This window comes from Lonchura striata, chromosome 1A (genome assembly GCF_050655825.1).
Source record: "Lonchura striata isolate lonStrDom1 chromosome 1A, ASM5065582v1, whole genome shotgun sequence".
In the NCBI taxonomy this organism is placed as follows: Eukaryota; Metazoa; Chordata; class Aves; order Passeriformes; family Estrildidae; genus Lonchura; species Lonchura striata.
In genome coordinates, this window is record NC_140741.1 from 20,106,957 (window position 1) to 20,131,394 (window position 24,438).

Genomic DNA, 24,438 nt, shown 5'->3' on the forward strand with positions numbered 1-24,438 from the left:
GAAGCCTTCTTGATTTCCACACAGATTTTAGTGCTATTTAAGCAGTAGAAATAATCAACACCTGTAGAATAAGCTACTTGTACTCTTACTTGCCTTTCTTTTCCCTGGACAACTAAGATTATAAGTGTTGAATACCTGCTAAATCTCTCGGGGGTTTTCTTAGGGGAAAAATAAATGTTTTACAAGACATGTTCCCATGGTTTCAGCCCAAGTGTGTGTTTGCAGTAATCAGATTGTCACTTGTTGGGAACAGGCTAATTCAGCTCATGTTCATATCCCAAAGAACTGTAACATCCTTGTACTGTTTGGGCCAAGTGATAGGAGAGAGGAAATACTAAAAATTGCTCCTGTCACTGGAGTGAACTCAATGCATCTCTTGCAGTGAGAGTCTCTAGGGGCCACAAGGAAGATGAGCAGCTCCAAGAGGATCAGTTTGGCCAGTGGACCACAAGACTGGCAGTGCTGCCATGAAAACCACTGCAAAACCATCTTTTTCAAATGACAGGTTGAGTACATGCAAGTAAAAAGTATGCAAGTTTCAGAGAGGGAAATATCCTGCGTTGTGAAAAGTAGTAGCACATCACAGTGGTATCAGATCCAGTTTATTAGACTGTTAGAAAAGTTTAGGGAAGTGAGAGTTGTCTTGGGAACAGACATGGTATTATGTATGAAAGTTCAGTGAGGCTTTGTGCGTTTAATCAGTGAAGAGGCTATGGAAATTCTAGAGCCATTATGTTCTTAAACTATTCAGTGTTCTTAATAGTAACTAACATTTTCCTTGTAACTGAGAAGGGATTTGTACCTACTTTGTGGAGAGCTTATGCATAAACTGAAGGCAACCCTCTGCTGTACACACTTTTGACAAAATGTGTTTTTCTTGTCATTTTCAAGCAAGATTCACAGAGTTTTTATGAAATCAGTCCTGTGATTGCTAATAATTTTTGTCCCTTTATTTAGCTGTTTAGTCTGTGTTTTCCCTTTCATGAATGTGATTACACAGTGCTCAAAGCAAACATGACTAGTTAATCACTCTGTTTCCCTTCTTTTGTTCTCCTCCCATAAATCTGGCACTGTGCTTGTGCTTACTTGCAGCAGTTTATTCTAATTTTGATTTATCTGGTTAGTGCATTATCCTCCAATTTATCCAGTTGGTGCATTAGCCTTTATTTTCCTGTTGCCTCCCTGTTCTGTTTCAAAACAAACCTGAACAGTTTTGGACTTGGAACAATTTTGTTCTGATGTATCAACAGGGACCTTTTTTTTTTCAGAATGGAAGAGATATAGAACAAATATATTATGATTTGTTAGTAAATCAGCTCTTCCAGGTATTACCTGTGTAAATTAGCATGTGAGAACTTCTTGCACCATAGATTTTGTAGAAGTGTGTAATACTGAATTTTTGGTTTTATAAGAGTAGTAATTGCTGGAAACAAAAAATGTCTAAGATTAACTGATAATTTGTTGGACTTGCAGCTTCCTGTGTAACAAAAATTGTTGCTTTTTTCTTTATTTTTAAATGACAAAGTTGGAAACTCAGATTAGCTGCATGCTGAAAAGTTCTGTATATAAATCTTGTCTGGTTGGTTTCTGAATGAACACAAGGCACTGCAGTAAAAAGCTGTATGGTAATCAATATAATTATTTAAGTTATGTAGCTTTTGACTTTTTCTGTAGCACTCTGTACTGATGCAGCCTGGCTTTATGAACTGACAGTCCTTCTCATTGTGTTTCCAGGGTGCTGATAAGACTGTGAAAGGCCCAGATGGACTAACTGCCTTTGAAGCCACTGACAACCAGGCAATCAAGGCTCTTCTTCAGTGACGGATGGACTGATATCTTAAATGTCTCTCCTGTGGCCTCACGCTGCTGCCTGTCTGTCACTCTTTGCATCTTCCAGCTTCTTCAGCTAAATACTTTGGGGGGAGAGAAATTCTTTATGAGTCAGACGAGTTAGGGGCTTATCTTATCAAAGATAATCTGGTTGGAGAGGGTGGAAAGCTATTATGAACAATCCCTCTAGGACATCTTTCCAGTGCACAATCTCTTCCCATTTCTAGTGAAAATGGAAGAAGGAAGACAAACCATGCTGAATATTTGGCTGGTAAGCCTCCTAGATTAGTACTAAGATTTTTTTTTAGATGGATGGAAGTATTTCCTTTAGATGGAAGTACAGTGCTATGTACCTGAAACTAATTGTGAAGGAGACAATAGTCCCATGCTCTTAGTGTCTGCCATAATCTGAAGTGTAGTAATAATGTAGGTGGCTGGGTTGCTCTTCTCTCTTCTCTCTCATTGGGTAGCTTTATTCTTCTTCTGCCTAAAGCTTCTGTTGCAGTTTTGAGGACTTTTGATACTAGTTATTGGAGCTGTTCTTTATATTGACTAATTGGATGTCACACTAATGTTTTCTGACTCTTGAGCAAACCAAGAAAGACCAGTTGAGGCATGATGGTGTTACACTCCATAATATCTGCCAAGGTACTTTTGGATGCTTGAATTTGAAGTCTTTCTTTCCCATATTTGTTCTAGTCCAGGACAGACATTTTAAGTAACTACTTTTGAGAGAGAGGTCAAAATTTTACTGTAGTTTTTTTTCCAAAAGGAATGTAAGATGAAATTTCTTTACTCATCACATCAGCATAAAATTCCTAGACACATGTGAAAGCTCCAGGCTGTTGGGTACACCAGAATAATCAAGGCAAATGTGGAAAATGAGCAGTAGTTATTTAGACATTCATATCAGGTGAATATTGTTGCTAAACTTTTCTGGTAAACATAGAACCTTTCTAAGTTCAGATGTAGAAGCAGGAAGATGAACAAGCAGAAGTCTTAACTTGCTCTAATTACTACTATTCTTTTTTAATTGTGCATATCTTCAAATCAGTGTTTCATTGTCAAATGGATGAATCTCTTTAAATTCCATTAAGAAATGAGGCTTGTTCTGGAAGTTCCCAGTGTGACCATACCACATTAACCACTGACTTTTAGATAAGATTCACTATAACAGTAAGTATGAGTCTTGATCATTCATGGGAAGGTATTTAATGATGTAGTAGGCACTCCCATCATGTCTTGTGGTCCTCAGGAATATCTGAGCTGCTGGCTTTTATACTGAAAATTTCATTAGACTCCTGGTTCACCTAAAACTGAGTAACAGGTTATACCACAAACTATACATGTTCCTCTCTTTTGGAATACAGATTTAAAACTTTATGATGACAAACACAATACAGAAAAACAAATGTATATAACATCTCATGCTGAATTCTTAAACAAAAGTAGCTGATATTATTTTGATATCACTGTTGAAATTGAGAGGATATCTAGAAGTAGACTGGTGACTACCACTCATTTAATGGAGACTTAGTTTTACTTGAATAATGTTGTATATTAGGATTGATTTGTCTGAGATATGAAAAACATTGCATTGAGAGGGTAAAACGAGAGTGGGAACTGATTTACATTTACACATACCATAAGAAAAGCAATGGAAAAAACAATCAACTCTATGGCCATAAACTGTACAGTGCAATTACTCTATTTCTTGGAGATGGTGGCAAGGTAGAGCAGAAGGGTTGGAAATCAGTGATAAATCAATTGGTGAACTGCTGATAAAAGAACAAGAATTTTTGTTGAACAGTGCTTTTAATGACTATTTATAAGAGGACTCTTTAATCTTATCTCTGATCAGTGCTGGATTGTCATGTCATTGTAATAGTGTGAACACAGACTATAGGTTTAACTCTTTATTCAGCTATGAAAGTAACAATCTTTGGCATCAATTTGCCTCCATATTATGCTATTAAATACTTAGCTATTCAAATACTAGTCTAGAAAACTGCTATCTGTTTTTACGTGGAGAACTTGATTATTCAAGTTTTTTGTGTTGATTAGTGTCAAGTTGTCTGGCCATAGTAGTTTTGTATTTTTTGTTGGTTTTTTTTTTTTTTTTCTTCTGTATTCTTTTCTGCCCTTCCCTTTAACTCTCATTTAAGTGAGGAAAGAAACATCTTTGTACTAACTCTTCTGGAGATTCACTGAGGCAATTTTGCCTCCCTTTTTCTACAATTATGGGGACACCTTATTTTTTCTTACTTCATCCTGGAGGGGAAAAAAGAAACAAACAAACTTCAGTGAGTCAAGTGTTAATTTGGCTGTAATATATACCCAAGCTGCCTTTTGAGATAGTTAAAAAGATGGCATTTAATGTTTGGCTTATAAAGAAGAAATACTTTTCTGCTTTTTGCACTACATAACAGGTGTTTAATTATGTTGCCCAGGATTTGAAAGAAAAAAAAAAAGTAAAAATAAAAGCTTATACATTTGTAATTGTCTCGAGACTGGGCTTGTTCATTTGTTTCTTTCTTGCTAGCTATTTTGTGGAAAAAATAATGGGTGGCTTCCTCTATCTTTGAGTAGGTCCTAACTAGATAAAAATACCAAACTGTAAATTATTTTTCATTCTATAAACAGAATTTAAATACTTTGTCAGACTGGAATTGCATATACTTGGAAATCCACTCTGTTCTTAAACCTTTTCCTTTGAAATTTGTGCTGAATAAGTTATAAACTTAAATATATTTCGAATTTTGTACCCTCTGCTCCTTTTTTCTTACAGGGAGCAAATGAGAAAAGGAGTACAATAGTTAAATGGAACTGAACATAACATTGATTATTTGTAGAAGAGGCTGGTAAGAATAGAGTGTCCTAGGTCAAGCAATTGCAGTGTTGCATGCAAAATTTCAAAACAAACTTGTCTTAATTATATTTTGTAAATGGATAAACAATCATCTTTCTACACAGTGACAGAAGAAAAAATAGTGCTCTGTGCATTTTGATATTTGACTTTCTCTTTTCACCATTGTTAACTGTTTTGACACAGTTGGGTTCATCATCATGGTTCACAGACATCAGAATGCTAAATGATACTGTATTTTTAAGTTTGTGTTGCAAGAATGAATGGAATAAACTTGAAATGTGCGATATGAGAATTTGGAGTTTCATTTCTCTTTCTGTTCCTGTGTTTTATTAACCTCAGGCTACAACTTTTTATTTGCCTGGAAGGCATCTAAATTCCAGCTCACATGTAGTGATTAATCTGTTTAGCTGCTTATAAGAAATGTGGAATGGAAGCTGCTTTGAAAATTAAATATAATGTTCTTTGTGATTGTTTTGGGGGGTTTTAAAGTACATCAATTTAAAGGGGGTTTTGAGAATTTTTGTGGCCTTGTTGTCTGTTTTTCCTGCTTAAATGTTTAAGGTTGAAGTTCTTCTATTCATGCTAAATTCTAAGAGACAATCTATAGAAAGAGGAATGTTCCTCCTATTACCCGTGAAGACTGCTTTCAAATTGCTTTCTCCCTCATCAAAGAAATTGAAAACAGTTATTAACAGAAATCGCAGCTGAAGTATGAATAAAATTGTATAGAAATGTTTATTCATTATTCTTGTGACATCTTTACAGTGACTTTGTCAGAACTTCCTTTTTTAACTTTGTTTGTCAGCAGAGATTTGAATCTAATTGCCTGAAGTGTTTGATATGATTTATTTTAAAATAGACACTTATAAAGAAAAGTACAGGAAGATGTATCAAAGTAGAACCATAAATACAAAAAAAATTTTCAAAATAAATTAAATTTCCTGATTTTCTCTGCTAAACTTTGAAAAGTTTACAAAACTTCTCATGCTGTATGCACAACCTTTCAGTCAGGTTTTGGAGGGAACAAGTGTGTGTGTTCAGTATAAATGGCAAAGCAGTTCAAATGATGTAATGGCCAGTGGCAATTGATGTGTGTGGGCTTCAGTTCTCGTGTTCAAATTGCTGACTCTTTGTTTTGTGAATGTTTTTGATGTAGCTTTAGTGCTTTTTTTAATGGGCAGTTTCTCTACAGGAGGAAATATTCTCAATTCAAAATGCAGATTTCTTTCACTCACATTCCTCAGTGACTGGCAAACCAAATTCATCTATGCAGGTAAAGAGTCTCTAATATTTATCTATGGCTGATCTTTTAAAATAGAATAGTTTCCCAGCTCCCTTCCAAAGGGATTTTGGCCCAAGAAAAGAATTTTTTCAATTGCACACTTACTTGTTTCTTTGTTTGGAGAAAACTATACTGTCAGAGCTCTCCTCAAAATATTTGATTTATTCATGATCTGACATCTGGGAACAACTTTCACCTCAAAGCTATGCCATAAACTTCTTAGATGAATGTTGGAAAAGCACTTGGTTTCATGCAGTGCCTTCAGAGTCTTCAAACCCATGCAATTTTTGTCTATTTGGGAAGGAAATTAACATTTTTTCCTAAGATCAGGGCTCCTCTCTCCCCACCTTAGCAGTCAAAACAGTGTTTTCTAATTTAAACTTGGAAGTGTTGCTTTTAAATACCATTGCTTGCTATTGTGACCTAATAGTGTTTTGGAGAGCCTTCTTTTAAATAGAAATCCTGGAGTCTCTTGTGTCTTCACTCTTCAGGTGGTGTTTGGAGAGCACCTGAGTGCTCCTCCCTATTCTCCCACGTCCCAAATGTCTCTGGGTTGGGTGCACTGCAGGCTGCCACAGAACACAGGATTCTTTTGTGCTTTTCAGTCAGTTCTTGTTTACTACATCATTTTGCAACATTTCAAAACAAAGAATAGAGGTTTTCATGCTTGGAGGTTCATCTTGTGGCCATCCAACTTAAGAGGCAGGACAGTGTGCCAAAACCACGACAGACTGCATGTCTCAATCCATTTATCAAAATTCATTAAAGGAGAATTTTAGTTTTCTCAAGCTGAACATAAATTTGAAGGGTCCAAAACTTAGTCTCAAAAATAGTTTCTTGGCCACTGAGCTCAATTTTGGTCCATATATTAAATAATTAAACTCTGAAACATTTATTTGTATGTGTTTCTTATTATTTTTCCTCTAAATGAAAATAATTTCTCAATTACATTTGGAAGAATATTCAGTTTGTTCAGCTAAAAAAATACTTAGTTTGGATTACTGTTTTACCTCTTGTCTGAAAATTATTTGGAGGTGGGAAGTCTTGAAAAGTATGTAACTCTTCATGGAAGTTAAATTATGCTTCCTCTTTCCTTTTGAAATACACTTTTAATTAAGATTTGTAGTCTTTTATTTGAGTAGCAGCATCTTGTGACCATGTCCAGCCACCCTTTCATTTTCTTTTATTATTCTTTTTTATCTATTCTTGTATTATTTTCAGTGGAAAACCAACAGATCTGTTTGATTGACAGAAAAGATCTTGGTTTGGTATCTTGGTTATTTGGCTATTGCCAATTTCTCAGTGCAGCCACCAAACCAGATCTATGGCATATAAATTTTGGTTTAACATTCCAGAAGTCTTTCCCAAAGTTTATTCTTGTTACTTTTAAATACTTTGGTGGGCTTTGTCTTGCAACACTACTTTTAAAGGGTTTTTTCATTGCATGAAGCAATAATTCCACATTTTGTAGCAGAAATTTATCTTCTACAATATTTTGGCCAAAAGAAAATTTAGGGTGTATTTGTGTATATCTGTTATACAAGAACATTTGTGCTGAAATATCTATATCTATTGTTCCTCATATCTATACTTTTGACAAATTGCTATGAAAAGTTAGTGCTGCACCTCTTACTGATGTCTACATGTAGATAAATCTGGAACAGTTTTGGAGATACTGGTGAGCTGCCACTAGAACCGGGATCAGTACAACAGCAACAGATTTTTTTGTGACTATGCACATGATGCAGTCAGATAAAACTTAAGGAAGTTTTAGCTTTCATATTTTCCAGATTCTGTACTGCATTAGTGTGTAACTGAATTTCATATAAAGTGATAGCAAGTTCTCTTCGCAGTTTAGTCAGAAAAACAATTCTTTTCCATTCTGAGAACCAAGGACCATTACAGCTTTGGGCCCAAAAAGTGTGAACAACAGTGGACTGAGGAGAGCAGTCTGGGATCATGGGACTTCATAACCTGAAGCTGTAATTGGATACTTAAGCCAAATGTGGAAATGGACCAAAACTTATAAAAGTGTCAAAACTTGTGACACTTGAGTCCGTCTTGGGTGTAACTACAGCCAGGCTCTTGTACTGCCCAAGGTGTGTCCTTTGAAGGCTTTAATTAATCCCTACTTTATTGCTTTAACACTGTCCAGCCTCTGTTCTAGGTAGCCTCTCAAGGCATCACACTAATTTCTCTGTACTTACCAACTTCTTTCCTTCTCTTTTGTTCATTTAAGATGTAAGCTGATGGGAGGATTATCTCTCAATTCTTGATACAGCTTAAAGGGTTTTTTAGTGCAATTTGCAATGTCAGTAATGTTCTCAGAAGCACAGAAGAGCACATTTAGAGAGATGAGACAGATGGAGGAAACACACGAATTTCTAGTGTGAGAGGCTTCAAACATAAGAACAAGACCTTAAATTATAAATTAATGAAATTGCTAAAGGTAGCTATACTTTTAAATATTTGCAAAGCTACATTAAATTTGAAATAAAGTAGGTCCAGTCTACAGCAATGAAGCTGCATAACCTGTACACTTAATAAGGAGGTGCTTCTGAGGCTGTGCTCTCACTATAAAAAGCTGAATATATATTGGCCATTCTTTCTTTAAAAATATTTTAAAAAGTAACTATCTGTCAGTTACTTAACAAATAGTTACTTTGGGGAAAAAAGAATTCCCATGTTCCCAATTTACAAATCTCAGTTTGAGATTGAAATTTTTTTTAATTTGAAGAGGTAAGGTTGAGAGAGATGTGCAGAGGGAAGTGTGCTATAAATTGCCACCCAGACCTCCTTGAATGGTTTCAGAAGATCATGTTCTATCAAAAAGCATTTGTTCTCTGTGTGCCAGAGCTGGCCTGTGACACCTGTGCCTATTCCCATTCTTACCTGCCCCTCCTGAATGCACAGCTTCCAAAGGCTGTGCTTTACCTGCACCACACTTTTCCCTTTTTAATGGATGCCCTGAAAATAGGTAGAGAATTGTTAGAAGATGCTATTAGAAAAAACTCCATCTAAGGCTATCTCTCATCTATAACAGGAAAGGGAGAATTAAACCCATGGGAGGGAGGACTGAGGAGAAGTAAATAAATGAAAGGTTTTCTCCATCTTACCTCCTTTCTACTATAGGCACATCTTTTAAATCTTATAGTAGTTTGTACTTTTTTTAAAGAATCAGATGCTTTATTTCCTTACTGGTTTTTGGTTTTTTTTTTTTTTTGTTTTTCCTCCACATTTGAGGGTCTTAAAGTAGTTGCAGGTTTGGAATATCATTACTTACTTTCCTTCTCCTTGTTTCTTGCTTTGTTGTGGTGGGGGGTTGATTTTGTTTTGTTTTTGTTTCCTGAAAGCTATTATAAAGTGGTTGCAAAATACAGTAATGCCAAGGAGATCCTTTGTGCTACCCTGAAGTAATGTGAGTGTGACAGAAGAGGTCTAACTTGCCTGTTACTTGAGTTCTTGAGGCCCTTTTGACTGCATGTCTCCTAAATTCTAGTGAAAGATGTCCCTGCCCTTGGCAGAGGGTTGGCACTGGAAGATCTTTAAGGTCCCTTCCAACCCAAGTTGTTCCATAGTAATGTGACAGTTGCTAGAAATGATGTAAATGACTTGATTTTGTTTCAACCTTTGCAGCAAGATAATTTTCTGAAACCTGCAAGGTACTGAATTTATCATACTGAACTGCTAATGGTTAATACATCATACTGCTGGCAGAAATAGAAGACATCACATGTTACAATCCTGCAGCTCTTTATGTTGTAGTTGGCCTTGTGATTCCTAATGTTCGTCCTAGTTGTGATACATAACATATTCTGAGCATAACTCAGAATACACCTGGACAAGCACACACCTCAAAAATTAGGCATTTTTGATAGAAGGATGATCCAGAAACAAACATTTTCGATTAAAGATCTGGATTTAAAAGACCATCTGCAGTGTAGAAGAGTAGAAAAACATAGGAGCCCAAGAGGAGAGAGAGTTGGGCTTTGCAGGATTTTAAAATATTGCACCAATGAACAAGGCAGGCAAGTGAAGGATAAAAAATAAGAAGATCCCATAGCGACTGAGAAGTTTTTCAGAGACCAATTTCTATTTCAGGCTTATTTCTTCACAGTTTCTATTGGAGACTAAGTGCTTTTCAGTAACAATTATAAGCCAAGTTTGTAAAAATCTGAGCTGCAGACAAGGGTTTGGAGGACAGTACATGTTGAGGTAAGGCAAAGCAAGTTGTATTGCATTCAGGTTTTATGGTGGACAAATCAGCTTGTTTCCCTGAGCACCTGTTACTTTAAGGAATAAGATTTTTTTTTTTTTTGTGCATCTGTGAGATATAATCTAATTCATTAAAATGGTTGGATTTTGTTATATTTTGAGTTTGAGTGTTTGGTAATACTTGTGTGTGTTCATGCTGAACCTATTTTTTATTGCCTTCCTGCTGCAAAATGATAGATGAAACATGTTCTCTGTGAATTGGGTTTTATTACTTTTTAATTTTTTTTTTTTTTAGAAGATCTTAAATGTCTCTTGCTCCTCAGCCACTTGGGTTGGAAAATGTTGGTTTTATTGCACTGGAGTTTTGCTGTGAAGCAGGGGCCCATGTCAGTGCAGAGCTGCCTGCTGCACACACAAGCCTTTTCACTCTGGAGAGCAGCTGTGACACGCTGTGCACCTCCAAATGCACTGGTGACTGGGAAAACACATCAATAATTTCATGGCCATCTAGGCAGAAAGCTGTTACCTTTTTGAAAAGAGGTTTCAACCAGATTGTTGTCATTTTTATCTAGAGATGAAATGCCAAAGTGAGGAAACACTGATTTGAAAGAGCTTACGTGAGCTTGACCTATCTGGTGAAAACTTCCTGTGGATAAAAAAAGCTGGAATCTCTCCCAAGGAAATGCTCAAACCTTTGCCAGGTAGTAGTAGGTATATGTGCTAGGATGCACCTATGGGTGGGTCATACCTCAGTGATTTTCAGAGGGTTGGAATGTTTCTTCAAAGGTTCTGTGTGCCCCACTGTTAAAAAGCCAGTGGACAAAACCCCCGGTGTAAAGCTTTGTCACTCCTGCCAGCAGTCCCATTTAGGAAGCACTGTGGATATACACTAAGAGGGTAGCAAGTTTCTTTTTAAGTTTTATTTAGTGCAAGTGCAGCAGTGATAAAGGCAAATATCTAGTCAGGGATTCAATTTTGTAAAGTATTTGACTAAGAGCAAATACAAAGCTTGTCTTGCAGAGGCTTTGAAATTATACTAGATCTATTTTTTGACAGGTTAATAGTAACAAATGTCAATTTTTATTATGTTATCAGCAGATTTGATTGTTTTTCAGGTTTTTGTTATAATGAGGAATTCAGTCAGGTTTTTCCTTTGCATTCAAAAATTCATCTACCTGTAATGGAATATGAATTCATTATTCTGTGTCTTTTGGGTCTTTTAAAGCTGGGAGTTATGTTGTATATGTTCTTTGATTAAAATAGAATAATCCCTTCTTGCCTGAGGGAAACTTCTGTATGTGTAAACAGGCAGAGTAATACCTAGCACAGTAGATTTTTTTCCTTTAATTACTGTTCTTTCATTTTAAGAAGAAAGAGAGAGGGTAATTCATCTTACTCATGGACCATTGATCACCAGGTAATAAGAGGGAGGAATTTCCCTGATTCCTGGACTTTGATAAAATTTTGTGGTTAAAAAATGATACTTTATTTCTTTGTTAGGTTTAGATAAGAACAACTGATTTAAATTTTTGTAACAGCTGAATGCTACATAAATGGAACTCATCATACATCATTGTTATCACAATTGGTACCTAACATATAAGAATTTCCTCTTGAGAACTGAAGAATTTAGGGCTGTTTAATCCAAACACTTTCTTTGTAAAGAGGATTTAAATGGTTGTATTTGGGTTTGACAAGCAGCTGCTAAGAAACATGAAAAGCTGGTATGAAAATAACCTTGGTATTCTGCTACTTCCTTTCCAAATGCAAAACAAATAAACAACCTCCCACCCTCTGCTCTCAAAACGAAAAAAAAAAAAAAAAAAAGGAAGAAAAAAAGAGCAACCAACTAACGAACAAAAACAACAGAAAAAAATGACTTTGTGTTTCTGCCTGAGAAATTGCCACTTACTTAGGTTTTTATTTGGTGTTTTTATACCTATGCCAGTACTGGTAGCATCTTTTAACTGGTTTCTCCAAGGTTGTGTGACTACATTGGAGAAATATGAGATACTCGGCCTCAAAGGTTCATGTTTGCAATCTCCATTATTTTCCACCATGTCAAGAGGCAGATGTTTCTGTGTGGTGTTGTTTTCATTGATACCTAGGCCAAGTGCCTACAGGAGGCCAGCTCTTCTCAAAAACGTTCATCTTTTCTACTTCTGTGAGGTGTAGTGCTTCCCTCACTTGAGAAATACTAGGGGAAAATATTAGGGAGGGTGTTAAATAGTTTCATTGTTTTAATCTGCAGCGTTTAGCTCTTGCAAAGATAAAGTTGAACTTTGAGTGTTGTTCCTGCAACAGGTTATTTTTGCAGCAAAGGAATTCAGACTCATACAAGAAGTATGTAGAGAGGGGAAAAGAGAGAATTGTGTTGATTTCTGGTTCTCCAACATATAAATAAACTCAGGCTCCAGAAAATCTGTTCTTCCCTCAGTTTCACAGTTATTTAGCAAGTCCCTCCTTGAAGATTTGGGTTGATCTTGCCAGTTTTGATTTCCCTCTGGAAAGATATGATCAAAAGGAGGAAGTGCTTGTGAGTTTAAGCACTGTTAACCTGTGCAATGCAGTTGCCCAGGATATTAGTGCCAAGTTGAAGAATTTGTCCTGCTTGCATGTCAAGAAATAACACTTGGCTGGAAAATAAAATGTGGTTAAAAAGTGGAGCATGCCGGTGGTGGGGAGAACCTTTTAATAAACACAAAGCAAGGTGGAATGTGCAGGGTTATGTGCAATTCATATGTCTGTGCTGTCAAAGCAGCTGGGTCCAAACCATTGCTCTCTTTTTGATTATAAATTGATGAGTTTTGGAGGAAATTGCATTGGAAGGGGATGCTACTGAAAACATCTCTAGAGGTAATATATGAGGCGCAAAGCAGGATATTTTTAGTGTTATTAAGGAAACCAGAACATTATCAGGTAACATAAGAAAGAGGAAAACAATGCAGAGCATGCATTGCAAGAAATTTGGTTAAAAAAAATGCAAGTGACAAAATGATTCTTGCAGCAAAGCTTTCTTTGTGGCTGGGGCAAGAGAAAGAGTTTTAACCCTACAGGAAAGGAAAGCAATGAGTGTCTGTTGCAATGCATTCACTAATAAATTTCCCATTTACACAGTCCAATAGTTTCTGCTGCAGAGGGCTTTGACTCAGTATAGTAAGATAAAAGTTTATAAAGTTCAGGGGACTTTTTGTGCTTCAATCTGGGAGAGAGCAAAAGAAATATCTCAAGTCCAAATGAGATATTAATTATAATATTTTAAAATTAATTAATTGTGCTCTTTCATTTAGCTTTTTTCTTTTATTGTATTTACAGTTTTAAATACATAGAAGCTGAATTAGAGAATGTTGCAGCTTTGAAGTTCTTTGCCTCAATACTTGCTTTCTAAATGGTGCTATTATTTAATCTTTAACTGTAAAACCACTATATTCTGCTGCGCTTAAAGAGCATTGTGAAATATAGTATTGCAAAATGCACAGGAAAGCAGTTGTAATGATTCTTCCTGAAACAGGCAAGCACAGCAGCCCTTCTAAAATGCAAAATCCTATTTAAAATTAGCAGCATATAAGTGAACAATAATTACCAAGAGCTGCTTTCCACAGGCTTTCTACACTTTCAGACTGTTTTTTTTTGTTTTGTTTTTTTTTTTTTTTTTGAGGATGACCACATTCAATTAATTTCTATACATCTGGCTTGAGGTTGTGAAACTTCCTTCTGGTGTGATTACACAGAAAACTTTGAGAACCACTCACCCAAGCCCAGTAATCCTTAATACAGAAACAACAAAGATAAATGTGTATTTCAACGCCATAAGTAAGCACTAAGTCTCTCCATTCTGGAACCAGCAATCCCAGTGGAGGCTGGGAAGAACAAATCCATGTGGTTGAAGGTGAGCTAATCCACTGTGACAAAGCTGTGGGCTCTCTTGTCCTTGAGGCAGCTCCCTGCCTTTCTGCCTCGAAGTGCCAGGAGGTGTAGGGTGGCTGCAAATGACTTCATTTTTCACAGCTGTCACCTCCAGGACTGCTTTAAGCTCTGCTGAACTCCTTTTTTACTCTCTGCTCTTGCATGCCTTGGTTGATGAGCTTCCACGAGCCACAGCGGAGGGAGAGGAAAATCTATTTAAAGGGTAACATATTGGGGTCTGGTGTGAAGGATCCTTCTGCCACTGGTGTGAGGTACATGTGAGTGACATGAGCTGTTTTGGCTTCTACAAATGTGTTGCTGTCATTGGAGCAATGGTGGGAGAGTTACAGATACCCACAAAAAGACACAGTAGAGACACAGGCAGGAGAATATTGCTGTTCAGTGCTTTCCTCTGCTGAGAAGAATGGTGCTCCAAATGATTAAGTGGCCATCTCTGGATTCAGGAGAGCTGATTTCCTTGTTATTTTGTTTGCTCTTCAGACAAATATTTTCTGCTGTGGTTTGATGAAACAGTTAAAATAACAAATACTGCTGAAACAGCAGAATTCCCCTACCCTTCTCATCATGGTTTGAGCCCCAACCTCTTTTTCTGCATTAGCACTACTTCTCACCTGGCCCTAAAGAGAGCTGAAATAGCAGAAAATGCAGCCTAACAGCAACAGCAAAACTATGATAACCCTGAGACAATATTTTAACTGCTGTTAGGGAAAAGAAGCAAATTTTTCTTTTTTATTTTACAGTAGTGACAAAAATTGTAGCTGTCTGTGAATTTATCACATCTGGAATATTCCCCAGGTCTTTGTTATGTCTTTCCAAAGTTTCTTGTAATCCTTAGTAGCCTAGAATAATCATGGGGGCATAGTCACCTTGGTGTTCACCTTCCCTTTCAATTCATTAATTCGTGGGTTGAATGTCCTCAGTCCAGTCCTGAGGCTGGTCCCTAGTTCACTCCAGTATTAACCTCTGTCAACAGTGAGAAATGGCTACTGATGTCCAATTTGTTCTGTCTCTAGTTTTAAACTATGCCATGACTTTTATCCATGCTGGTTGCCAGATTTCTTCAATAGCTTCTTGTGAAGGGAGATTTTTTTTTTTTTTTTGGTCAAAAGCCTGTGGAAAACTTAAACATTTTCTATCTAGAATATTTAGAAGTTTCTCCTTTTTAAAATCAACTGGCTACCAGGGGTAAGGGGCAGTAGAGAAGAAAGGATATGGACAATTATTTTACAAAGCATATTTCCTTAACAATCAGTAATTATCCTGTAATTTTATAATCCTTGGGGGCTCTGGACTCTGACTTCAAAGGAAGCAAGAGAATGCAAGCATCCCAAACTTGTAAATGATCAGGCAATTAAAATGTCTCCTTTTCCCCAAAGTCCTTGTGAAGCATCCTACTCTGTAAACTGCTCTTTACAAGGGTAAACATATGCTTAGGGGAGCAATCGATTCCTTTCCTGAATGAATTAATTGATTCCCTGCCCCTGCCTCTTGTAGTGAACAACAAATTACCAGTGGCTGTTAAGGCAGCTCCAATGCACAACCTCATCTCCACCTAAACTAAGTTGGGACAGATCATTAATTTTGCTGTCCCTGGAATGGAGTGAGCTTGTCTCTCTGCAATTTGTTCCAGAAATGCACTACAACTGAATACATGAATCTGAATCAAAATCCAAGGTTTCCAGCACACTGACATTTCAAACAGCCTGTGACAAGCCATCATACTGTCTTGTGTTTCAATTACTTATCATCAAGCCTGTGAATACAGTAGGCAGTCCTTTGGAATTTGAAGAAATACTTTGAATGGAAATGTTATCAACTTTGCTAGAGTTCCCCACTACAATGATAGCATGGGCAAACAGCTGAAAAATAAAATTAGTAATGCCTGGTTCTTCCACACCATTTGCATGTGGGAGGTTTGACAGAGGAAGCAGATACTTGGAGATAAAAGCACTATGGTCAAGGACAGAAATAGAAGGAAAATTCACAGTCTCCAAATTCTCAGTCAAGTTCCTCTGGGGCTTCCTGCTACTAAATCTATTTAGGACCTTGCAGTGGTGTCCAGAAGTCCTGGCCAAATACTGTTGTCTCTGTTCTGTGATACAATGCACACAGGTAAACAGAGCACGCTAATGTTTGACATCAGCTACCACTTCAAATAGTTCTGAGAGATCAAAAGTCCTCAGTTCCAGCAGGATAAACTCTGAAAGCAGAGGAAAGCAGCAAGGATGATCAAAGTTCCTGAAAACATACAATAACAGACCTTTTGATATGTAAAACACTCCTGCAAAGAGGAAGGGAAGCTGTCTTTCTCCATGACTGTGGCAGATGAGATAAAAATGAGTATAAACTACAGTGAGGAAACTGATATCAGGAAATAGTGAATTTCTGAGACATTTCTGAGAAAGCCTATGGAGTATCCATCACTAAATACTTTTAAAAACTGATATGTGTGATTTTTTTTTTTTTTTTTAAGGAGTTACTTATGTAAACCTTTCCAACAATGTGCTTTTTCCAAACTCCTCCTAGGCCAGCAATTTTGGGACATTTCGTCTTCTTGAAGTGTGTATATATATTTCATGCAGTTAAATATACTTTTTTAAAAAGCATTAAAATGCATGCCTGAGAAAAATGTATACAAGGGATGCGTATTTTTGCAATTTATATGGATTATCATATTTTAAAGTCATATTGAGAATTATAAGTTCAGCTGCCTTTCTGGGCTACTTAAAGGTTGGCTTTGGATTTGGTACCCTCTGGAACGGCATAATTCATTATGCTTTATAGATACTTTCAGGTGTTTTCATATATTGTGCTTGTTGAAGGTAACCTCTGTGCAGACCTTATGGAAAAAGAAAAGTGACAAAGGCTTAGAATCTAAAAAGAAAATTTTAAATCTTGAATAGAGGGTTGGTTTTTCTTCTTCCTCCCAAGGATACATCCCCTGCAGCTGTTTGTATTGATTCTAACACCGGCTACTCTGCAGAATCCTACTGAGTCACTGTGACAGCTCTGTCTGTGAAAAACAGATTGCAAACCACCTGAAAAATATTTCAAAAATGGCTCTGAGAGCCATGTTGGATGTTGAACAGTGTTAAAAACACAAAGCTGTTCAATTGATCAAAGTTCAGTTCTGATGCCTTGCATAGCCACAGGCTATATGCTGGTGCAATTAATTAAATTTCAAAGTGCAATACTTTATTTTACACACTGGCTGTATTTGTACTCTAGTGTGAAAACAGCTTCTAGCAGTAACGTTTATTTCCATTCACACCCCGATATGATTTCTGCCATCACTGGCCTCTCTTCACTTATGCCATGCTTAGCTGCATCCACAGTGCTAAGGTTGTGCTTCTCTAGTTGTACAGGTCTACAAGTCTAGACAGGAATTTTTTTTGGTTTTTAATAGGTTTTAGTTTCCTTTATGATGTAGCATTGCTGATTAATGGATCTTTATTTCCAGGAAAATGGGATTTATTAAAAAAAAAACTTTTGCCAACTTACTTTGGAGATTTCCCCCATTCATTTTAGTTAAGTGAAACTATAAAAATTCTACAGCTTCTTCAGCAGAGATTTCTCTGCAGAGCACCACTTCTGGCCATGCTTCACAGCTCTATATTACTTCAGCAGATAAAAATAAGATATATCAAGAAATGTGTGTTAAAAGGCCCCATTAATTTGAAATAACATGGCCTGGGGTATTGTTTTACCCCTTAATAAACACATTTGAGGTTTTAAAAGCCGTTTTGTTTTCTGCTATGAAGCTGCTATTCCCTGAGTTTTGAAAAATATTTCAGGCTTATTTATCTTTTATTATTCATCTGTGCTTAAGATACAAATCTGCTGTTATTATTGTCTTTTTATAAGTAGCAAATGATGTAGCAAATGAATAAGTGTATAAGTAGCAAATTAAAGGAAAGCACCATGGTCTGCATGCAAACTTTGAGCTTTCCAAAGCTCATTTGATGATCATTTTAGCTGCAGGCCATGTCTACATTACTAGGACCACTAGTGTGCTATGCTAGAAAAATGATGCAGGACTGAACACAGCTGCATTAGGAAAACCATGCTTCCATCAGTCCAGACATCACCCTGAGCAAAATAACAAAAAAAAAAAAAAAAAAAAAAAAAAAAGCCCACAAACCAGTAAAATGTCTGGTATGGCAAGATCTGCTTCATCAGCTTCAGTGGCTGAGTATTTCCACAGATATCACATCCCACCTGGTTGCAAAACTGCAGCTGCAAGGGTTGTAGGTTAAACTTTCTCAAGGAGATGGGACTAGATCTCCTGAGCTTCCTTAGAACCACGCCATAACTCATGCAATAATGAATGTTAATATTTCATTCAGTTATAGTTTGAATTAATGCACATGGAAAATAAGCATTTCCTAAGATTCTTCCTCATTATCCTTGTTTTTCTTCTGAAACTGTAGGATGGTGTACTTGCTGGTTTTCAAGTCAAGTGCAGGCTAAAATCAGCTGTTTGAAGAACAATCTTGCTAGAGCTGACAAGCAACCCTTTGTAAATGGGCTGGCATGTTGCAAGTCTCAGTGAGTCAGTCAAACATATGCTTCCAGTTTTGATCTAGCTTGTTCTTTATACAGGTGAAACAAGCCTAACAATTACTTTAAATAGCACTCTGCCACTGCACAGGAGCAGTTATTGTAACATGTAGCCTGTTTTTCTGGCTCAGCCATTGAATGGGACTTTGGCAAACCACTGCCTCGTCCTGCAGAGTGACCAGAGATTTCTCTGAGGGCTTGTACAGTTTCTTCCCAAAGGTCTTGTCCCAGGTCACCACTGGGGACCAACAGGGGCAGTGCTGTGGTGGGTGGAGGTCTGCGCAGCCTCTGTGGCCAGGCAGAAGTGGGTGAGGCCTTCTTCAGGTAACTGGGAGAAGCCTCATGATGGAAATCGTGGTCCTTCAACAACCCCAGGGGCTACAGGAAACACATCTGAGGCAATGTAAAAACCTGAAAAGCAGCCTTGCTTACAAATCAATATCCTAACCTCAAAGGACTCCAAGACACAAAAGCATATAAACCATAAAAGTGGCTTCCTTGAGCCGGTCCTACATTATTAAGGAGAAAACGAGGAGCTGTAAATAATCAGGAAGGTGATTTCAACTGTACTTACCTAAAATACCAGTTAATTCTAAATCTTTTTGTGCTGCAAACAAATCTATGCTTTTTCTTCTCTAGTTACTAGGTTTTTATTAAGCTACAAGAGACAAATATGAATAATTATAGTGCTAAGAATATCTGGGCTCTCTACAGTTAAAAGCAGGGCTTTTAACTGTACCTTATTTTAAGGATCTTCTCACCTTGCTTGTCAGCTGATAATGCATAAAACACTTGTTTCAACACCTAACAGTACTGCTGCTATAACACATTCCTTCCTAGAAAAATGATCTGCTGTGCTATACTCACCTGGGATAGCTGTAATCTCTTGATGTGACAAAATGGAGGTTTTTCCCGTACACGTTCCATGCCACACATGGTTTGCTCTGAATCATCAGTGAGCATTCTCAATCATCTAGCTCTCAGTGTCATTTTTAGTACAGATTTTGTCATTCTGAGGATGACAAAGGAGATGAGGATCAATCATCAGAGAAATGGCCAAAAAAAGGAATGAAAAAGAGAAAAGTGGGAAACCAGTTCCCCATAACCTGGGAAAAATGGTTATGAGACTCTGGATATACACATAGAGCCTTCAGTGAGCTAAGAGCATTTTGGTCTTCAACAACAAATCTGTGGCTGAGCTGGGTAAGAGAATGTTTCTTTCCAGTATTCTTGGTTTGACTTCTCAATAACTTATTTCATCATTTATTGAACCGATCCATATGGCCTCATAATGAATAGTTAATGCTGAGATATTAAATGTCTTCAGGCTCTAAAGCCCTTTTTCAGCTATTATGTGATTTGCCCTTTTACTTTTTAGAGAGCTCTCTTAAAAATGCACAGAGAAAAGTTCAAAGGTACTACAGGCAGTTTTTTTATCCCAGGTTTTTTGTTTCCTGTTAACTTGGACAGGAATAGTTTGCCTTTGCAGAAGGCTTCTGTGGAGGCACTAGAAAACATCAGATACACTGAAACTGAAGAAGGGACCTCCTATACCTCAAGGATAAAAAGTTAAAAGAATATCCTTGTTTTGTTATTTATTTCCCTAACTATTAGGGAATTCAATTTAATTTCTGTATATGAAAGAATTCTTGATTACTTCCCAAATGTCTGAGTGTTCTCATACCCAACATTAGCAAAATAAGGAAACAAAGTCTGGCTTCAAGATCTTACTTTATTTCTACAAGTCTGTTACATAACAGACTCGTAAAAAAAAAAAAAAAAGGGCTCTGTTAATAATTACAGAATCACAGAATACTCTGAGTTGAAAGGGACACACAAAATTCATCAAAGTCCAACCTTGGCCCTGCACAGGATAGCCACAAGAATCTCACCATTTTATGTCATATTTAAAGCAACTCATGTTTTGATCTGGAGAGGATTTTGTACGATTTGCAGAGCCATGTATTCTATGCAAGGTAAATCCTGGGTTACTTTTTAATGAAATTTCACCACTTCCATGGCTGGAGTATAATATCTGACAATGAGCAAACCTTATTAAGTTTAGAAATTTCATTTGGGAACCAGTGAAAGTTCCCAAAATCTGAATCTGACTTCAACCTTCATCTGAATTTAGTGAGAACAGTGTTTCATGCTAAGCTTTGGCTTCCAAGTATTTTGGGTACAGCTAGAAATAGTGTAGCTTAGTCTGTATATATTTCAGCACTCCTTATTTCAGCCAATTCTAGCAATAAGCAGCAGTGGAGCAAACAGCTATGGCAAAAAAAAAATAATAATAAAGTGACCAGTTTCATTTTGCTGTCTCCTTGCTTTTGCATTTTGGATTAGTGGATCAAATTTCCTTGGAGGGCAGACACTGTCATCAGCTGCAATATTAAATATTTGAGAATTACTTAAAAGTTTCAAACCATTCTGGGTAACATGACTGTTCTTACCTGTGAGTCACACCTGGGAACTTTGGGATGCCTCACAAAAGACTGAAATGGAAAAAGACAGATTTTGATGACAAAATCTCAAAATAGTCTTTTTTAGGGCTCCAGTAATTCTGCTTCTCCTGCCCCATGCTGCCTGGTCCTACTCCCTTCTTTGGTGCTTGTATGGCAGACTGAGGAGAAGGCTGTAAAGCGGCTGTGCATCTGAGCCTGTGAAAATTTCAGACTTTTTGAGGATGATGCCAAGCAACTCTGCTGGCTCCTGATGGCCAGCACCAGGGCTCTTGCAAAGGAGTGGCTTGTGCTGGGTGACTCTGGCTGACACCTCCAAAGCAGATCATGTGAAGCAGGTGCACAATGAATTATTCAAGTGCTCTTATTAAAGTGGTGGCAAGATAAGTATGGGTTAGAAAGTGTGCTTGGATTCATCAAACAGGCATCACATTTAGCCACTCAATCAGAAGCCCTAAACACAGCATTAAGGAACATTGTCAAATCATTCAAAAATTAGGAAAGACAAAGTGCAACTTGGATTAAGCTTCCTCTTGCATTAATTTGAAGTGCTGCCTAAAGTTCTGTATCTGGAGCGCTACAGAATTAACATCTCTCTAACACACAGTCCTCTATTAGGTCACACAACCACAGTCACCTGATCTAGTTCAGGGTTGGGGTTTTCTGCCCCTTTTTATTTTGCAGCAGACTCTCACTTGCAAAGAAGGAAAGCCTCATCCTGGGAAAGGCCTTCCTTTGGGCAGTACTTTTAGGAGACCATTTATTTCTCTAGGGGAGGTTTCAGGTGAGCTAGGCACTTTTCAAAGACACAGACCCTGAGGCAGCAGCTCCGTTTGGTCACACTCCAGTGTCACACTTTCCGTGGCTCTGTGGGTGACAGGAGGTGCCATACCCTAGGTGAATATGTAATGACAAGGGACAGCGAGTGGGTGCTTTGCTGTGCATTTTGTATTTGATGCTTGGCAGGTCCGTGGCTGGGGCTGATACACTGCCTGCTGGAGAGCTGGAGTCACTTCACTGTGACTCAGAGGCCAGGGAAGTGAATCTCGTTATAGACCTAACCTGCAGATGAATGCAAACTTTATCTTTCATTATAAATGACATCTGTGAAATGCAGCTTGGCTTCCTAAGAGAAGGAACACTCCAGCTCAATACTAATTCAGCAGCTCCATCCTGTCCTGTGACACAGTGATCAATTGCTTGTTCTTCTTCTCCTGTGGATGTAGCACATCTTACTCGGGCAGGGAAGCACTTTAGTCTAATGTGTGGATTTAATTTTCCCATCATTCTTCCTGCTCTGTAGAATATGTGCCTGAGCTATGGGAAAGAAATGTAAATTTTTCCAGGAGTCTGTGGCTGGGAGGAGTTATTGAGAAGCAGAGAGCTGTAAAGAGCTTGTAGCAGTAATTGCTTCATGTCCTGTTCAAGGTATTCTTTATGATCTTCTGTGACATGTAAGAATTTTTTCAATGCTTTATTTAGAATTATTTCCATTTCCATTATTTCCATGAAATCAGGGGCTATGTGCAACCTGTAAACCCCTCTTTCTCCTGATTCAGAATCTACCTTAGGTGGTGCTGGAAGATTTTATGCACTGTCTGGAATTAGTGGGGATTAGATCAACCTATGACTACCCCTTTTCCTGCAGGATAGGTGGTTTCTCCCTAATATAGATTTGGAAGATCATGAGTCACACTAGCTTGTTACTTTTCCTCCAGAAAATTTTGATTTTTTTTTTTTTTCAGAGAATACCAAGCAAGAATTTCTTTTCCATGTAAAAAAAACCACAAACAAACAAACAAACATAGTCTTGCTAGATATGACAATTTATAGGAAAGAGGAAAAATATAGATCAGTTAAAAAGCATAGAAAAGCACAGTTCTACAGGTTCTTTTATACAGACCAGGGAGAGCTGCTTCTCAGCTTGTTTCAGTATTACTCACTCGAGTTTGCTGAGGCTTGCAGAGGGCAGTTTGACTTTCTGAAAGCCTGTCAAAATTGCCTTACATAGGGGAGTGGCGCCCTTTAAGAGGAAAAAAACGTGTCCTCAGCCTTAGAATCGAAGCTTGCAGGTGGGGTTTCCTTTGTGGCCACATATCTCGTTTTCTTGATCTAAAAATAACAAGCGACAGCAGGTTTTATTGTAGCTGCCAGTTTATTCTCAAGTTCAGGTAATTTGCTTCTGCTTCAGAAGTGATGGGACACCTTGAAATAGATCACCTGGCATCTGTCTTGCAAACACATTCTCCCTCAGGGCTGGAAAGCTAGGCAGAAACTGAAAACAAGGGTTAATTACAAAAGAAAGGATAATTATCTGGTTTTCTTTTTTCTTTTTTTTTTCTTTCTTTTTTTTTTTTTTTTTTTTTTTTTCATGTTGCAACCTTCACTGACCTATAGCTACTGTTAGTTAATTTCCCATTCTGCACTGGTGCCTCTGTGCATTTAAAATGGCTTTGCCCACTGCTTCTCTGCTTAAATAAAACCCTGGGGATTCTCCAGCCTTTAATGACAATTACAAAAGCCTTTGCATATTGTACAACTACCTCTCCCTTTGTTTCCCTACAGAATGGATTCAGCAGCTCCCCGGTGGGCCACCAGAATTAACCTATCAATATCCCAACATCTCTCTGCAGAGTCCTGTTGGGTTTGTCTCATTCTGATTCCAGGGTATATGGTTTTAGGTGCAGACCACTTCAGAAAGAGCTGTTTGCACCTCGAGGGCATTTGAGCAGTGAGTAAATTGCTGTTCCTGTCCTGGCTGCAGGGTCTGACACAGGCATTAAAACAATTGCGGCTTAGGATGAGAGGTTTCAGAGGAGTTTGCCTTTCCAACACCCTGCCCACCACTGCTGCTTCCCAGAGTCCTTTCACATCAGACTCCCTCTACTGCTCCAGTAACTTTACATGCAAACAGATTTTATTTCTCTTGCAGCTTGGCTTTAAGTATTGGAGCCCTAGCAGTGGCATCCTTATTTTCAACACATTTAAACATAGACATCTTCGCTATTCTTTTCCTGACATACATACAGTGTGTAGATAGTGGACCTCTTCAAAAAAAAAAAAAAGAAAGTACATCTATACATCTATCTATCTATCTATTTATCTATCTATCTATCTATCTATCTATCTATCTATCTATCTAAGCTTCAAAAACACAGGCCATTCTGAAAAATTCCCTAGGTCAATGATATGACATTGATATGACGGTGTTTTAAGGTTAAATGTGCCAGTTAAAGTCTCTCTCCAGTTCTGAATCATCTGACTTGTACTGGAAGTCAGAAATGTGTCTGTAT

At 37.6% G+C, this 24,438-nt stretch overlaps 1 protein-coding gene and 1 long non-coding RNA gene across 2 annotated transcripts in view; one reads left to right on the plus strand and one right to left on the minus strand.

Moving 5' to 3' along the window:
• MTPN (myotrophin) overlaps positions 1-4,983 on the plus strand; it is a 30,440-nt gene extending 25,457 nt beyond the window's left edge. Inside the window, exon 4 of the mRNA XM_021552050.4 lies at positions 1,735-4,983. Within this exon, the coding sequence (XP_021407725.1) occupies positions 1,735-1,821 (87 nt within the window). The 3' untranslated portion in view covers positions 1,822-4,983. The remainder of the gene's footprint in view (positions 1-1,734) is intronic.
• LOC110482594 (uncharacterized) lies at positions 4,079-23,164 on the minus strand. The gene is made up of 4 exons (XR_002467434.4): positions 23,089-23,164; positions 21,137-21,178; positions 19,551-19,695; positions 4,079-14,617 (listed from the first exon to the last, which is right to left on the minus strand). It is a non-coding gene; the product is annotated as an uncharacterized LOC110482594 (long non-coding RNA).
• Between the last annotated feature and the right edge of the window lie 1,274 nt (positions 23,165-24,438).